General features: G+C 37.8%; 1 protein-coding gene across 4 annotated transcripts in view; it reads right to left on the bottom strand.

The window, feature by feature from the left end:
* The window catches only part of LOC127806380 (uncharacterized), a 50,749-nt gene that overhangs the window by 10,478 nt on the left and 22,616 nt on the right, over nt 1-17,655 (bottom strand). For all 4 annotated transcript variants that reach the window (XM_052343620.1, XM_052343617.1, XM_052343619.1 and 1 more), the window contains 4 exons: nt 15,595-15,739; nt 10,671-10,786; nt 10,512-10,590; nt 10,066-10,299 (listed from right to left, as the gene is read on the bottom strand). In XM_052343620.1, the coding sequence (XP_052199580.1) occupies nt 10,066-10,299; nt 10,512-10,590; nt 10,671-10,786; nt 15,595-15,739 (574 nt within the window). The remainder of the gene's footprint in view (nt 1-10,065; nt 10,300-10,511; nt 10,591-10,670; nt 10,787-15,594; nt 15,740-17,655) is intronic.

Below are 17,655 nucleotides of genomic sequence, written 5' to 3'. Positions count from 1 at the left end.
ATGTACAGGGTGTGGTGGATATTACTGAAACAGAGCAAGGCCATGGGATGAATGGGAATAGAGTAGAGGTTTCTATGGAGGTAGGTATGTCATCCTTCCTCGTATTGGATGGGGGGATTGAGTGTAATTGGACAGCCATTGCAGAACTTGGGTGCATCGGACTTGAACTTGATAAAGTTTCTTTTGCTAGAGTTTTGCGCCAACTTAGTCTCGGAATTAATCTTGAGAACCTAAAAACGAAGAAGAAGAAGCCTAGAAGAAGAAAGAAGGAAAGAGGCGTGACAAGGATTGAGAAAGCTAGAATTGGTTAATAGTAGTGACCAATTGTTGAAGTTCTTGGGGACAAGAACTCTCTCAAGGGGAGGGGAATTGTCATGACCCAAGACTCCATAGAATGGCATTATAGTAATAGACTTAGCAAGTTATTATGAGATATTTTGTAATGTTGTTACAGCACATGGATGTTATTTTTGTTAGAGGAAGCCTATAAAAGGCTGTTGGTAGGAGGAGGGAAGGAGGTTGTTGAATGAATGAAAATCTTATTTCTATCTCTCTCTCTCTTAATTCTCTTTCCCCTCTCCCGTCTCTCCCTCTCGTTCTTCTTTCCCCTCTCTTCTGTTCTTCTGTTTCTTCCCCCCTTCTTCTTCTGATTTTTCCCCCTCATTCTTCTCATTTCCTCCCCCAAACCAAGCAATTCTTGGTTCTAAACCTATCGGATCCTTCCGATTTCTGATCTAATCCTAGAGTAAACCCTAGGATCATGACATGATGTCCCCCAAGTCACATGGGAATCCTTTCCCGCCCAAAGTCATGACCGCCAAGGTACAACTACACATAGCATTTTCTAAGTACAAGGCATATCAGCCTATAACTACCTCCCTTATTCACGTGTACCGTCCATTAAGAAGGTACATGACAATTACCCTCTCCTTGAGGAATTTCTTGTCCTCAAGAGATGCAAAGTAAGCTCGCGACCCTTGGAAAATGTTTGAGCAAATCTGGTGGATACTCCCACCTATTGTTGTCTGAGTGGAGATTGGACCACTTCACCAACACCTGAGTAATGGGGGCTCCCTGTATGTAAATGAACCATTTATCAAGTATGGTTGTCGGCTCCACTGTAGGGCTGTTGGATGTCCGATGGTAGGTTGGGGCTTTCTGCTTGTATCCCTACAGATTTCCTGAGTAGTGATATGTGGAACATCGAATGGATTTGAGAATTTACCAGTAACTAAAGCTTATAGGCCACATTTCCTAGTTTGGCTATAATGGGAAAGGGTCCACAGTACCTCAGGCTCAGTTTAGAAACGAGGCCTTAGGTATGAGGGCCTTAGCTTCAAGTAAAACTCTTCCCACTTCTCCCTTTATCTGAGTGCTACTTCATTCAATTTTGGGCCGTGGCTAATTCTTTTTTGAGTTGTTGTAAGACCTCCTACCTTTGTTGGAGATGGGCATCCACTGTCACCACATTGGTAGTACCTTGGATGGCTAGTAAGAGGGGCAGTTTGTAGCCAAATAGGGCTTCAAAGGGGGACATCCGATAGAGCTATGGTGGCTTGAATTGTACCACTACTGGGCTAAAGAAATCCATTTGTGCCAACCTTTAGGGTGTAGGAAGCATAGGCACCAAAGGTAGGCCTCCAACACTGATTGACCCTCTCAGTCTGCCCATCAATTTGGGGGGTGATAGGCTGAAGACATGCTCAACTTAGCTCCTAAAGACTTCAACAGTGTCTACCACAGGAGGCTGGTGAATACCTTGTCTAAATCAAAGACTATGGTAAGGGTGAGATAGGCAGTGTAAGGGTGAGATAGGCTTATGAAGTGTGCAAACTTCATAAACCTATCCACCACAACCAATATGCAATCTTTTCCTTTAGATCTAGGCAGACCTTCAACAAATCCATTGATACACTCTTTCATGCCTGCTCTGGTATGGCTAAAGGCTTCAGCAACCCCGGGGAAGCCACTGCTTCGTGCTTGCACCTCTGGTAAGTATCACAGGCCATCACGAATCTAATCACTGCCTCCTTGAGTTTAGGCGAGTAAAAAAGTTGCTTGACCTTGTGGCAAGTGTTTTGTATCCCCAAATGTCCTCCAAGAGGGGATTCATGTAGTGTATGCAATATTCTCCTTGAGTGTCTTGCAATCCCCAATTACTATTCTTCCCTGATATTTGATCAACCCATTATTTAGTGTATACCCCTTTTTACTTGAGGGATCCAGAATTAGTTGCTCCAATAGGCCCTTGACCTATTCATCCAACTCATAACTCGCAACAACCTCCTGGTACCAATCCAATACCAGAACAGCTATAGCTACCAAAGTCCCTTCTTCTTGGCACCTTGACAACGTGTCAGCCGCAATATTCCCCTTCCCTTTCTTATATTGTATGACATAATCTAACCCAATCAGCTTAGTCATCCCTTTTTTTCTGTAAGTGAGTGTAAAGTTTCTATTGCAAGAGAAACTTAAGGCTTTTGTGGTCTATCTTGATCACAAATTGGCCCCCATTCAAGGTAATGCCTCCACTTATCAACCGCAATTAGGACAACTAATAACTCCTTCTCATAAATGCTCAAGCCCACATGCCTGGGGCCAGTGCTTGACTGATAAACGCTAGGGGTCTCCGTTCCTGCATTAGAACGACTCCAATACCCGTGCCACATGTATCATCTCCAATACAAAGGTCTTGGTAAAATCTGGTAACCCCAACACCGAAGCCTCACTCATAGCCTTCTAAAAATTCCTTAAAGGTTGCCCCAGTCTTGGGACCCCACTTGAAACCTTTCTTTAGCAATTCTGTGAGTGGCCTGCTTATTACCCCATAATCCTTCACAAACCTTCTATAATAACCGGTTAGGCCTAAGAATCCTCTCAAGGACTTAAGGGTAGTAGGCCTTGGCCATGAAATCATGGTTACTACCTTCCTTGGATCAATGCTTACACCCTTACTCGAAATAATGTACCCCAGGTACTCTAGTTGCCCTTGTGCAAAGGAACATTTTGACCTTCTGATATACAATTGGTTGATTATGAGGATCTCAAATGTGGTCCTTAGGTGTGTAAGGTGTTGCTCAAAATTCCTGTTGTACACGAGTATGTCATCAAAAAAAAAAAAAAAAAAACAAGGATAAAGTTCCTTAGGTAGGGCTCAAATATCTAGTTCATCAAGGATTGAAATGTAAATGGGGCATTGGAAAGGCCAAAGGGCATTACCAAGAATTCATAATGGCCCTGGTAGGTTTTGAAGGCACTTTTTGGTATGTCTTGTGATTTCATTCTGATTTGGTGATAGCTTGATCTGAGGTCAAGTTTAGAAAAGATGGTAACATGTTTCAGCTCATCTAATAGGTCCTTGATGAGGGGAATAGGGAATTTGCCTTTAACCATCATGGCATTTAATTGGTGATAGTCCACACAGAAACTCCATGATCCATCTTTCTTTTTTACCAACAATACAGGTGGGGCAAAGGGACTGTGGCTTGATCGGATCAAGGATTTCTGAAGCATATCCTTGACTATCTTTTCTATTTCTGTCTTTTGGGTGGAGGGATAACGGTATGCTCGAGCATTAATAGGCTCTATGTTAAGTTTCAGGCTAATAGAATGATCGAGGGTTCTATGAGGGGGTAAGGAATTAGGTTCCACAACAAGATCCTCAAATTCAACTAAAAGTATATTAAGAAAGTCAAGTTGATTTACCTCCAATTTAGCTTGGGGCAGGGCAACTAACAATTAGCATGAGATCTTCCCCCAACTCTGGGCCTTCTTCTTCCATCCTTTCCATGGCCTAAATGGAAAACATTTGGGCCACTTGAGTCATCTTCTATTTAAACATCTTTTGTAGTCGCCTTCCTGTAATCATCTTACATATTCCCATCGCCTTACTGCCTATGAAGGTCATTTTCTTACCCTCTTTCTTAAATGTCACCTTCATCTTGTTGAAGTCAAAACAAATTGGACTGATATGCTTCATCCAATCCACCCCCAACACCACATCACAACCTCTTAATTTCAGTAGCCATAGGTGGGCCTCAAATTCCTCCCCTTGCATCTCCCAACAAAACCCTACGCAAGCTAACCTGCTCATTACTTTGTTACCATTGGCCACCGTAACTATTAGGGGTTGAGTATTGACTAGGGTGCATTTCAATCTCTGGGTTGTCCCTTCATCTAGGAAGCTGTGGGTGCTCCTACTATTGATCAAAATCATCAACCTACAATCCTCTACCTTCCTTTCCACCTTGATTATCTTACTATTAGCCAGCCCCCTCAATGCATGCAATGATATTTCTCCATTATCTTCCTCTCCTCCTTCATGCACATTAGTTGTTTCCTCCTCTCCTGCATCTTCTCCTTCCTTCCCTTCCAACAAAAGTAGTTGCCTCTTACATTGGTGGCCCGAAAATACATGTCCCCACACCGGAAGCAGAGTCTGGTCTACCTCCTCTACTCTATCACCTTCCCTCCTTGAGTATTATGAGCCAGTAGTGCCAAACTCTTGACTCCCTGTACCCCTCTACTCACTTCCTTACCCAAGCTCTTACTCCATTGTGGCAGCACATTTTGAACTCCACCCTTGGCTAGTAACCTTTGCTTTTTAAATAGGGCTTCGACCGTCAAGTCATGCAACCTTGCACTTTCTGCTACATGCTTGAGGGTCTTAGGTTGTAATACCTTCACCATTGGTCTCAATTCTTTGTTCAAGTTGCTTATGAAGTTTGAAACGAAGTAAGCTTCAGTAAGGTGGGGGTGTTGTGGTTCAACATGAGTGCCTTCAATTCTTCAAACTTGAGTTTGTACTCCAACACAGGTCCCTCCTATATAATCTTATTGAACTCCTCCAATATGTCCGCTAGACCTCGATCTCCAAATCTCACATAATTCCTCTGTAAATTCGGCCCACTGACAATTCTCCTTCACCTTAGACCACCCTTGGTACCAAGCATCTCTCGCATCATTGAGGAAAGTCGCAGCTAAGGCTACCCTTTGTTGATATGGGATGCCATACCACTCAAACATTCTCTCACACCTTATCCACCAGCTGGGGCTCATCCCATCAAACATTGGGATATCCAACCTTAGCATAGGGAATCCGAACTGGTTGTGCACCACAGGTACTTCCTGCCTACACCCCATTACATTCTCCCCTACCTCCGCTAGATCTTCTCCAACTTCGAAGGTTCCAAGTGCTCTTTGATTCATCCCATGTCCGAGAAGAATCAGGTCATATCTCTCCCTAGGAGGAAAGTCAAGAGAGAGTCTTACCGAATTTCGTCTAGAAAACATTACCATGAAACCTTGCAATTGCTCCCTAGCCTCCCACCCCCTCACAGATCTGGGTAACCACTCCATCCAACTTCCAATCTATTGAAATGACCGCCTCATGGTTTCAGTTAGATCCGATCTCCAACTAATCCATGCGAGCTTGCAAGTCAGCCACCATGGAACCAAACGATTGCAGTTGCAACTCCAGATTCTTCATCCGAGTTCCCTCCACCATAGAGTCAAATTCACAAGGAATTCTTTGGCCTAAGACACGCTCTGATATCTAAATTGTCAAATCTTAAGGATCTGGCAAGAATTCTCGAGAGAATTTTGTAGAAACAAGGGTTGAGAGAAAGAGAAAGATTAATCGAGAGAGAGAGAGAGAGAGAGAATTGGAGGGAGAATTTCAAAATGTATTAATGAATCTTCTGATGCCTTCCAAGGGTGAAATCAGTTTATATTTATACTGATGTCCCCCAAGTCACATGGCAATCTTTTCTTGCCCAGGGTCATAACTAACAATGTACAACTACACAGCATCTTCTAAGTACGAGGCATATCAGCCTATAACTACCTCCCTTATTCGCTTGTATCGTCCATTAAGCAAGTACATGACATGCAGTAAAGCATGGCAAGGAGACAACTGAAAACGAATAAATAAAAAATAAAAATTTGACACAAGGAGGCAAACAGCAGAACAAAGTCAAGGTACCTAGGGAAAAAAGTCAAAAGGTCATGAAAATTTATAGCATTGACTTGACACAAAAAATTGGAAAACAAATATATGCAAACTAGTAAAGTAAGAAGAAAAAAAATGAATTTATTCCTAGTAAAGTGCATAAAAAGAAGACCAAAGTGAAGAAAAATTAATTAAATAGCTTGGAGAAATTCTCGAGGCTATTTAATGAATATGGAGAAACAAACATTACGTTAAGGCCCCTTGATAACTCCTAAGAAGATATGAATAATACATTCCATAAAAAATTTTGCTCAAAAGAAGTAAGCCAAGAAAAAGACTATGAATGATAAAGCAGCTAGACCTAATAATATCCAACAGAAACATTAAATGTATGGGAAAATAAGAAATTTTATAATCAACGAAACTATTCAATGTGATCCTCAAATCAAAGGGAATGCTTGATGAATAGAGAAGGAGCACTCTAGTGCCTGTTTACAAAAACAAATGTGATGTTTAAAACTGTGAAATTTACAAAAGAGATCAAACAAATGAAACTTTGGAAGGGGAGTGATTAAGACAAAGTTAAGAAGAAAAACCAAAGTCTCCAAAAACTAATCTGATTTCATGTCTAGGAGGTTAAAAGTAGAAGCTATACTTGCTTATGTGTATAATGAAAAGGTTTAGAGATAAGAATATTTATATATGGTGTTTATAGACTTGAATTTTGTGAAAAAGGGAGTCCAAGTTACATATAAATTATTAAAGACATGTATCACTAAGAAGAAATGTGTGCTAGACCTTGCGGAGTAGATATTGATGATTTTTCAATTATAATTGCATTATATCATGGACCTATACTGAACCCCATCACTTTGTTTCAAGGATAAATGAACTCACTAAACACATCCAAGAAGATAGGCAAGGTGCCTGAAGTATGTTATTTGTATGTGACTATTTTTTATGTATAAGACAAAAGAAAGGGTGATTACTGAACTTGAGTAAGGGAGACCAAAATCCAAAGACTTCAAGTTGAGTAGATCAAAAATTTAATATATGAAATGTAAATTTAGTTAAAGTAAGAATGTGGATGATGTTATAGTGAGACTTGAAAATCAAGGCATTCCCCCCCAAAAAAAAATTAATTCATATATCCAGAATCAGTTATTCAAAAAGATTGAGAAATTATTGATTTAAGGCAAGATGGTTTAAAAGGAAAAGGCACTTCCAATATTTCATGTGATTATAAGAACTCTTTAAAACTTTTAAATGGTGTATATATATATATATATATATATATCAAACAGCTAGAACTACAAAAGGGGTCATGCCAGCCCAAAACAACCCATTTTGTTGAGTTGGCTGGCTGATTGCAAGCCAGGCGGAACCTTGGAGGGGTTCAGCCAGCACGATTTTGAATGTTTTAGAAGTAAAAAAATATATATATTTTTTGTTTAATAATTTAAAAAATGCCATACTGAATTTTTTAATTATTTTAATGAAAAAACATATATAATATTGGATAAAACAATTTTTGTATAGAATAATACCTTAAAGTATTTTTATTGTCTCAAATATTAACAAATAAAAAGTTATAAAGTACATAATAAGATAATTTACAAAATATAATGTAAAAAGTTACAAATAATATGCTAAAAAGATACATATGCTAAGTTATACTTTAACATATTTATTTATAAATATAAATTTTAAAAAATATGATTTTATTTAATGGGCCCACTAGTAGGACGAGGCATGGCAGGGCTGTCAACCCAGGCACTGACTAACACCGTGCCACGACCTGTTTTGCATCTCTATGCACAGCTATCTGACCAGCCCCATTATATGACACAGAATGTTAGACAAGCAAGCACTAGCATGTGCAAAATATGAATATAAGCAAGCAATTTATGATAGATGTGGAGTCCTATAAAAAAGGCTGAACTAGAAATGTGATTATGATAGTATGAACATGTGACAAGAAAACCAATAGATGCTCAAGTGAGAAGATTTGATAGAATAAAAGAAATTCGTAGCCAAAAAGAAACAAGAGAACTTGGTGGAAAACTCAAGGCATGAAGAAAAATAATAGCCTTGCAGAAAATATAATCATAGATAGAGATGATTGGCAACCTAGAATCTATGTAGTTGACCCTGCCTAGTGAGATAATGGCTTGGTTTGTTGTATTGTTGTAGACACTTGACCTATGTTTGCGGTGATGAGAGCATGTTTAGTTGTTTTATTAAGGCCAGACCATTATAATGAGAAGTTACAGAAAATTAGCACATGCTTAGTGAATCTAAGGTAAAGCCAAACAGTGCAATAATCCGAAGGTTCTTGAATCAGCTCGAATGGAACTGTGACAATTCATTATGTGATCTCCGAGGAGAATTTAGTTCATCCTTTATCTAAAGGCCTAGGATGAGATTTGATCTTTGACAGCAAAGGAGACAGGACTAAAGCTTGTAATTGAAACCCAACTTGTTCTCTTACCAAAAAAAGACAAAGAAAGAAACCCAACCTGTTCAACAGATTCAAAGGAGAGCAAGCTAAGTAACAACATGCTGCTAATCTATTTTGAGATAGAGAATAAGAGGTCTCTCTCTCTCTTTCTTTTTCTGATATTGTATTATCCTGCAATAGATGTAAATGAGCCCTATTGATTTGAGGGTGACATCATTCTCTTAAACCACTTGGGTTGGAGTATCACAAGATGCACTCTAGATAGACTTACTAAGTGTTGAATCTAGCACTTCATATGAGACAAATGACGTCCCTAGGGCACTTACTGAAATTTGGGATTCAACACACATTATAAATGTGCTAGCCAAGAAGTACAAAAGACCTCAGAAAGAAATGTGCATGTGATATATCCTAACTGGAATATAATGGTTCTTTATTCAAGGTTATTCACTTAAGATTCCAAAGGGATCTAAGTTCAAGGTTTATCTATCCAGTTCCCTAACCTGGTTCTTAACTTCAAGGTTGTGAACTTAAGGTGACCAAGTGAACCTTGTTATGTTCAAGCCACATAACGGTTCAAACCCTAAGGTACCTTTATTTATGCACATTATCTTCCTAGAAACCCATTAACTGACACAAAAGTATGCTTAATTTAAATCAAGTGGGGATTGCTGAAAATGATTTAAATTAGATTGATTGAGCCTGATTAAAGCATTCAACATGTATTCATGAACATGAACTCAATTCCCTAAAGAATTTAAACACGCATTCATTGCATAGTTAGGATTCATGCATCTTGCTATACTCCATATTAATGTATCAATGCATCTAGTTATTATCTTCATGAATGCATCTAATAACTCACACACATATATTTGTATGTACGAACTCAATTCCCTAAAGAATTTAAACATGCATTCATTGCATAGTTAGGATTCATGCATCTTGCTATACTCCATATTAATGTATCAATGCATCTAGTTATTATCCTCATGAATGCATCTAATAACTCACACACACATATTTGTATGTACAAGCACTAAGTTATTAGAGTGCAATTCACAGTGCAGAAATAAAGTGGGCATTTTGAAAAAAGGTCAAGAAGTACTTGGTTCCTATCAATCAGTGAAGGTTATGAGGAGAAGGGTTCAAAGTCGAGCTAAGTTGAATCCCAGAGATTTGCTAGGTCCCATACACAATGGCAGGTTTCGACTACCTTCAAGAAGTGATAACGCACCTCTTAGTTGGATGAGATTATTTAACAAGAACTACTCTAGTTTTTTACACTTCCATTTTCTCTCTGTTTCCTTGGATTGATGTAAAATTTATAATCAACTTCAAGGTGTCCACTGTTTTTCATTGTGGTTTCTTTTGATCAATAGCAATCTATAACTTCAAACATGGAGGTAGAGAATGAAATACAACCACTATTTTAGGCAACTAGAATTCAAATTGGACGCTGCAACAGCCACGAATGAAGCGACTTGTATTAATAAAAGAGAGCATGATTCAGCAAACTCGGTGTTGATTTAAGTTTTGATCACTTACCCATCAATGATTGAAGCACAGCATAAATGAAATGTACATTAAAGCTTATGAGAAAATGATAATATTGAGACAACTAAACATAGTTACATATGAAAACATGCCTTACCTTTTTGGATTCAGCATAAAGCCCCATGCCTGCTACGTAAAATGGAACTTCACGGAAGAGGGTGGCACCAGTCCCACGGAAAAAACCCTTTAGACCATCTTGATTCCAAGTACCAACAATTGCCTCGCCCACATTGTCAAAAATGCCAGCCTGCAGCCTTTGTTTCAATACCTCACAAGGTATCCGTACTGCTGTTCCGAGGAAAGTGCTACAGAATGATGCTAAGGATTGAACCTAGGTAGAAAGAAAGTACAACATCAAGTAATTTAGAGTTTCAAACTTGCAAAGAAAACATCATCACAGTTGGAAGTCACAGATTGAAGCATTGCATGCCCTCATAACTATAATCTGACTCTTGACGAATCCCCTTTCCCCCATTCCAACCACCACCATAAAAAAAAAAAAGTGCACACAGAATTATGAACTGCAAGTAAACATGATAGTACCTGTAAGTCTGGAAGCGTTGGAGCAACATTCATTAAAACAAGCTTACTTGCTTCAAAAATTCCAGTTCGCAAACCATGGCTGCAATACCCAAACAACATATTAGTCATAGGAACATCTAGTAGAGAACCTAGGAAAGAGACTAAAAGAACACAAATAACCTTGAAAACTGTCCAAGAATTGCAGGGATTGAGCCTCTGTATAACTCCCTGACTCCAATTTCTGGAAGCTTTGACATTATCTCAGGGAAGGAAAGTGTCGATGCTTGCACTTGAGTCTGACAAACAAGAAACCATTGTCAAGGACGTCATGCAAGACAGTGAAGATACAATAATAAACCACACCCACAGCATCATAGCCTCTTCTGGATAAGTCATTTATTCATTTTTTGATCTATTTTGGTTTTCATACTTTTATTCAGTAATGCAGACAACAGCTAAATAAAATGAGTGGCAAGTTTAAGTGAAGAGTGGTATTTTTAATGTAACAATAAGAAAAGGAACAAGTATGCCTCTGAGAGTAATCTCTATCACTATCAGTTCAAAATTAGGTCCCAGGTGCATCTCATATTTGCAAGTTTATACGCTAGTATGCAAAAGAGAGATCTTTTTTTTTTTCTGAAATATTATTATCTCAACACAACTTTTGCAGGTTGATTTCTGTACTTGACACCCAACACAACGCCCCCCCCCCCCCCCCCCCCCCAAACCTTAAAAAATAAATAAATAATAATAGTAATAATAATAATAACCATCATCATCACCATGTCAAGAACTTTTAATATCTGTGAAGATAGGGATTTTTTTTTTTCTCAAAATAAATATAATCATATGCAATTCACACAACAGATACACATAATTTATATCTTTTGCCATTTATAGGTGATATATAATTTTAGTTAATCAAAGAAGAAGAGAAAAGTCTAAGCTCACATTTCAGAGGCACACTCTAGACTAAATGTTTCAGACAGAACATATGGAATTCTATACAACTAAAATAAGATGAACTTGATATGCAACAGATACCTCATAGTGATCGTTTTCAAAATCCTAGGCAGAGAGTTTCCAGAGGATCTAAGAAGGTAGGCCTCTAGAGTGTCACATAATAGAAAATTTATATGGGATACCAAAAGAATTAAAATTATCATTTTCACCTCATCCTAACCAAGTTAGGGCAGGTGGCACAGCATTCATAATGTCATAAACATCTAAAAATCACATTGACCATACAAATCAACGCAAAATTTTATACCGAATGCCTTATGGGTGCAACCCTCTAGCAAGAGAATGTTAAGATAAAGTTCCAACATCATCTTCATATGGAAAAGTTTCACCATAAGAATTGTTTAATATACAGGAAAAATAAAATGTTGTGCAGTACAAATATAATATCCAAGTAGATAAAAGGAGATTGTCAAGTGTAAAGTCCATGTATTGGTGTATCCGTGTATGCAAATTCTCATGATAAAACATGCCATTCAGCCTACTATGTCCTTGACTTCTATATCAAAAAATGGAGGAAGAATGATAAGCAGTGAATCCTAAGAATCAAATGGTGGGATTTAAAAGGAAAAATGTTTTTTTTTTTTTTTAAAAGTATATAACAGAAGAAGTTGAATTGAAGATGGTGAAGCTAATATGGCTCCAGTTACCCTATTCTATGAGGGTCAAATGGAAAAGCCCCAAACCAAAATAAATCATAATGGAGTGTGGAGGTAAAAGAAAAAAAAAAAAAAAAAAAGAAAGCCCAGAAAAAGCTTGCTACAAGGCTTTGCATGCATGCCCTAACGAGGGGAAATTGGAAATTTATATTTTAGCTAAAAAGGAAACAAAGAAGGTGGTAGTCAGCAAAACAAGGTCAAAAGTTTATAAAAATTTATAACACCTATTTCACAAAAAATAAAGGAGAGAAATACATACAAGCTAAGTAAGGCAATGCAAAGGAAAACAAAGAATTTTAACCAAGTGAGATGCATAAAAAACGAAGGCCAAAAAGTGATTAAATAGGGGGGCAATCAATGAGAGATGAAAGGAGTATTTATACAAGCTATTCAATAAACATGAAGAAACAAATATTATGTTGGGCATCTTGATAATTCCAAAGAAGATAGAAACTATATATCTTATAAATGTACTTGTTTGAAAGATGTTTAGCGAGGAATGCAACAAATAAAAGAGAATAAATAACAATAATGGATAATATTTCAATAGAAACAGGAAATGTATAGTAGAAAAAGGCATTTAAAGGTTAATGAAATTATTCAAGTGATGCTTATATCAAAAAGGAACTAACAGCTACAAAATGAGCACTTCATTTTGCAGGAATGAAAAAGATGTTCAAAATTGTGAACTTACGAATGAATGAAGCCACTGATCCATGCTATAGAACCTAAGGTTAAGATGGATAGCCAAGGTTTTTAAAAACCAATTTGATTTCATGTCTACTAGGTCAATAATAGAAGCCATCTACTTGTTAAGGCGTTTGACGAAAAAGTCTAGAGATAAGTAAAAGGATCTACATATGGTGATTGTAGATTCAAAAATAAATAAACTAATTAAAAAACGGAGTCTATGAGACTATCACAAATCAAAAACCTGTGTTAAAATTTATTGAGGAAATATTGATATTTTTTTATTTCACAACTGAATAATATCAAAGATCTTCACTAAACCCTTATCTTTTTGCTCCAGTGGCAGATGAAAACGTTTGCTGAAGGATAGATATCTTAGTGCATATTACTTGCAGATGACATTGTGTCAGTAGAAGAGCCAAAAGAAGGCATGAATAGTAAGTCTAAGTTGTAGAGGGATACCTTAATCCAAAGGCTTCAAGTTTAGTAGGTCAAAAATTGAATATATGGAAGGTAAAAATTTAAAGGGCTTCCCAATGCACGAGACTCCCCATGACAATTATGAGAAGGTAGTTTTGTACACATCATTAACCTTACTTTTCAAAGAGGTTGTTTACACAACTCAAAGCGATGACATTCCAATCACAAGGAGCAACCTTACTATTGTTACTAAGGTTCACCTCCGAGACTTGAAGATCAAGTTATTCAAAAATCTTGAATTACTCCAAGAAACAATCATTTTAGATAGTTCAATTTAATTTTTTTCAAGAAAGCAAGGAGATTATTGAAGATGTTACTCACATTATCAATGTAGGATGGGAAATTGAGAAATAACTCCAGCATTTTACGTGATTATAAAATTTTTTAAACAAAAATCAAAATTCTATCGAATGGTCATAAGACTAGCTCTATTGTATGAGAACAATGCCAGGTGATTAAACACCAAGATCTGCAAAATAAAAGTTTAATTGAGTTGTGAATCTTACAAAGGATGTGCGACCATGAAAGAAAAAACATAATTATACATGAGCTTATAATGATAAGGTTAAAGAAACAATATTGAAGATAAAATGAATGAGAATCATTTAAGATGGTTTGAACATAATGAGAAAAGTTGAAGGAACCGAAGAAATTTAGTTTAAAAAAAGAAAACAAAGTAAAAGAATGCCAACAAAATCTGGTGCAACACTCTGAAGCTTAACATGAAATGTACTAGCCTTGAACAAAATATGGTCATAGAAAGAGACGATTAGTGAGCTAGAATTTATGTAGTTGACCTCATACACCAGAATTAGGACTTGGTGGTGGTGGTGGTGATGGTGGCGTTATCATAGTACCAACTGTGATATTGGTGTGACATCACCACACCCATGATATGCTGAGTAGTCCACATGGTTACAAAATAATTGACCTCTTGCTATGTTGTTTAGCCTCTATGAGGCGCTTATTGTGGGGCAAAAAAGCCCCATGAAAGGCAGCATTTGTATCCATTCCATTCTACACTGGCTTCCTTCATATGGCCAACTACAATTGTATCCATTCTCAACATTGACTATTTAAGAAAAAGAATGTTATTGTTGACAGGTAATTATTAATTAATGTCTGAGGAAGTCGGTCGAGTATCTCATTTTACATCATTTAGTGACCTGTCTGTTGTAGAATCTGGCTTTGGCTTTTCTTTGGAGTTACTTGGGTGAATCCCCCATTCAGTTTTGAATATTTTTAACTTGTGAAAGATCAGTTGTGTCACTGATATTTGGCGCAAAAGGCACAAAGATCTCACGAAGGTTCTGAGAATCCCTCATGTTTTTAAGGGAATACTCCTCATTTTCCTTCTCTAGTAGCTGAAATCTTTTTGTAAATGAGTTTTTAAGCATAGATGGCTAGTTTTATAGGTTTTGTTTACTTTCACCTTTCACAGGATTCATCCCCCTTTCTGGCAATTTACAATGGATGTGATTTGCTTATCATTAGCATCATCAACTAAACCTATCCTAACTAAGTTAGGGCCAGTGACACTACATTCACAATTTCAATTGATTTCTTAAAAACACATTGACAATACAGATCTACAAAAAGAAAAATGTGGCAAAATTTTATATCAGATGCCCTTACTGACACAACCCTTTACTGAGGGAATAAAAAGAAAAAGTTCCAACACCATCTTCATATAGAAAAGTCTCATGAGATGGTGAATGAAGATACTTGAAATGGTCATGTTCCATTGCATAGTTGATATTGCAAAATCAACCTATACAACATGGAAATATGACCTAAACGTGATTTTCTTATCCAAAAAAATTAAAAAAACAATCCCTACATGACATTTATAAGCTGATTGAGAATAGAAGTAGGAAACAAGATGCCTTTTCTTTCTGTACTTGGTTTAAGTAAAGGACACTTGATTACGCAATTTATAAGCTGAGACTTAATGTTAACACTTGCGTGGGTAGGATATATGGTTACTCAAGAATTAAAATGACAACTTACTCAGCACTTGTGCAAGCAGGATACAAGATTGTGGAAGTAAAAAACAGGAAACTTAACCCCTTGGTGGGGCAGGACAGGATAGAAAGAAAAACATATTAAGCTAAGATTACCTTCATTGTAGCAATGGGTGCATTAAACAACAAAAGGAAGTAAAAAGATATAAAGCTGAAGGACTCCCTTCATTGCACCAGCAGACACATTAAAGAAGAAGAAGGGGAATTAAAATGATATAAAGTTGAAGTCACCTTTATTGTATCGACGGGGTGCATTAAAGAACAAGACAGTGCACAAGACAGGCCTCCTGCCAATGCAGATTTTAGGACACTACTAGCAGGTAATTCCACAGGTGGTGCAACAGCAACTACTGTAGCAGCTTCAAACCAGATACTCCTGCATGTTTTACAAAACCAATTTACTGTCAGACCAGTTACTCCTGCATGTTTTATTAAATGAAGTTCCTATTAGCTATAGGTAACCTAACAGTTTGTGTGAAAGCCTAAAATGTCACCTAAATTAGGAGTTATTATCACCAAAGCACTGGGTGAGAATATATGAACACAAGCTGAACTTCAAAATAGACAAGTACACCATGGATAAAACAATGGACGTGCTTCCTGGGTTCCTGCTTTTTACTTCATCAGCTAACACCCAGGAACTATGAAGATATTTAAATACCTCCCTCCCTTCCTCTCTCACACATGGAGAAACGTAGTTGTGTTTTCAAAATATTGAAGTTACATTATTTAATTTGACATTTCCTAAACACCCATCTGTCACGACCCTAGGGTTTGGCTAGGGTTTAGAAAGGAAATCAGAAGAATTTGGGAGAGAGAGAAGAATTGGAGGGAGAGATTGAGCAGAAATAGAGAAATAGAGGGAAAACAGGGGGAGAACGAGAGAGAGAGAGAATGTGGGGAGAAATTTGAATTCACTATATCATTTCCAACATATACTTTTGTCACAACCCTAGGGGCAAATCCGTAAAGGGCCGATAGTAGCCGTTAGTTGGTTAGCTGGGGTTAAGAGGTTAGTTAGTTAGGATGTTAGTTAGGTTGTTGTTATACTAATATAGGTTCTATATAAAGAGACCTGCTACTCTAAGAATGTATCATGAAAGAATAATAAGCTCTTACCTTTCTCTCATTGTTGTCTCTCTCTCCCTTTCGTTCTCTATTTCTCCCTCTTTCTCATTCTATATGTTCTTTCTCCCTTCCTCATTCTATCTATTCTCCCTACATTCATTTCTTCTTCTCGAAATTCTGCTTGAATTCATTCAATTGTCCAGCCCACAACTTGAGGGCTTGACAAGTGGTATCAGAGCCAACATTCTTGGTTGTGGATCCAACTAGTTCCAGTAGTGATTCCAATGGCAAAGAATCCAATAGCGGACCCAGATTTCAGTGGGCTCAGTTTGGGGCCCAACATCGGAATTTACTAGCAAGTAAGTCTGGCCCGATTGCAGGAGGCAAAACGGACGGACGAAAGCAGGTGATCTGAATTAATGGACGCGAGCAAGGCACAACCCAAGACGAGGCAATACGACATGAAGCTGGTGCAGGTGCAAGAGGCGTTCTTGATTAAAGCTTACGAACTAACGCAAAGCTGGTGAAGCAATCTAAGTTTGGGGTGGAATTGACCGAGTCGCTGGAGATAATTCAATAAGTGGCAAGTTCGATGACTCCAGAACAATTAATTTCATCAGAGGCTTGCAACCTTTGGATGGTGATCGGGTGAGTGAAGGCATGACGTGGAAGTAGGCCCGGGCAATCTTGAATTCCTTGGTGCAATTCTTGGCGGTGATTCCTGCGTTCTATGCAACAACGCATCAGGTGAATTCCAACTTCCGACCACTGGTCGATGATTGGGTAAGAAGTGGACGCAGGCTTGGGGCAATCTGGAATCCGCAACGTAGAATGGAAGGCTGTGACTACGAAGATTTTCGGTTTGAATTGAAAGACAAAGCTAATTCTGCGAACGACGGCTCAGATTTGAAGTCGCAACAGAGCAAGTGATCAAGGAAGTCGAACATTCTTGGGTGCAAAATTGAAGTGATTAGGTTGTTGTTAATTTCTATCAGAGGGTTAAAGACGTGGACGGAACTTAAGGCCACTAAGGAGGCGGACTAGGTTATAGGAAACAATTCTAGTTTCTAAGGGGACCCTTAGAAGCTGTTACAGAGGCGAATTTGCAAGGAATTGAACCAAGAAGATGGATACAGGAATTGCAAATACTTGGGATAGTATTGACAGCAAATTGAAAGGTCAATCCAACAAATTAAAGGATCAGGTTGGAGACGAGAGTTACAA

This window comes from Diospyros lotus, chromosome 7 (genome assembly GCF_014633365.1).
Source record: "Diospyros lotus cultivar Yz01 chromosome 7, ASM1463336v1, whole genome shotgun sequence".
NCBI classification, from domain to species: Eukaryota; Viridiplantae; Streptophyta; class Magnoliopsida; order Ericales; family Ebenaceae; genus Diospyros; species Diospyros lotus.
The sequence above is the reverse complement of the archived record's forward strand: the minus strand, read 5'-3'. Positions and strand labels throughout refer to the sequence as shown.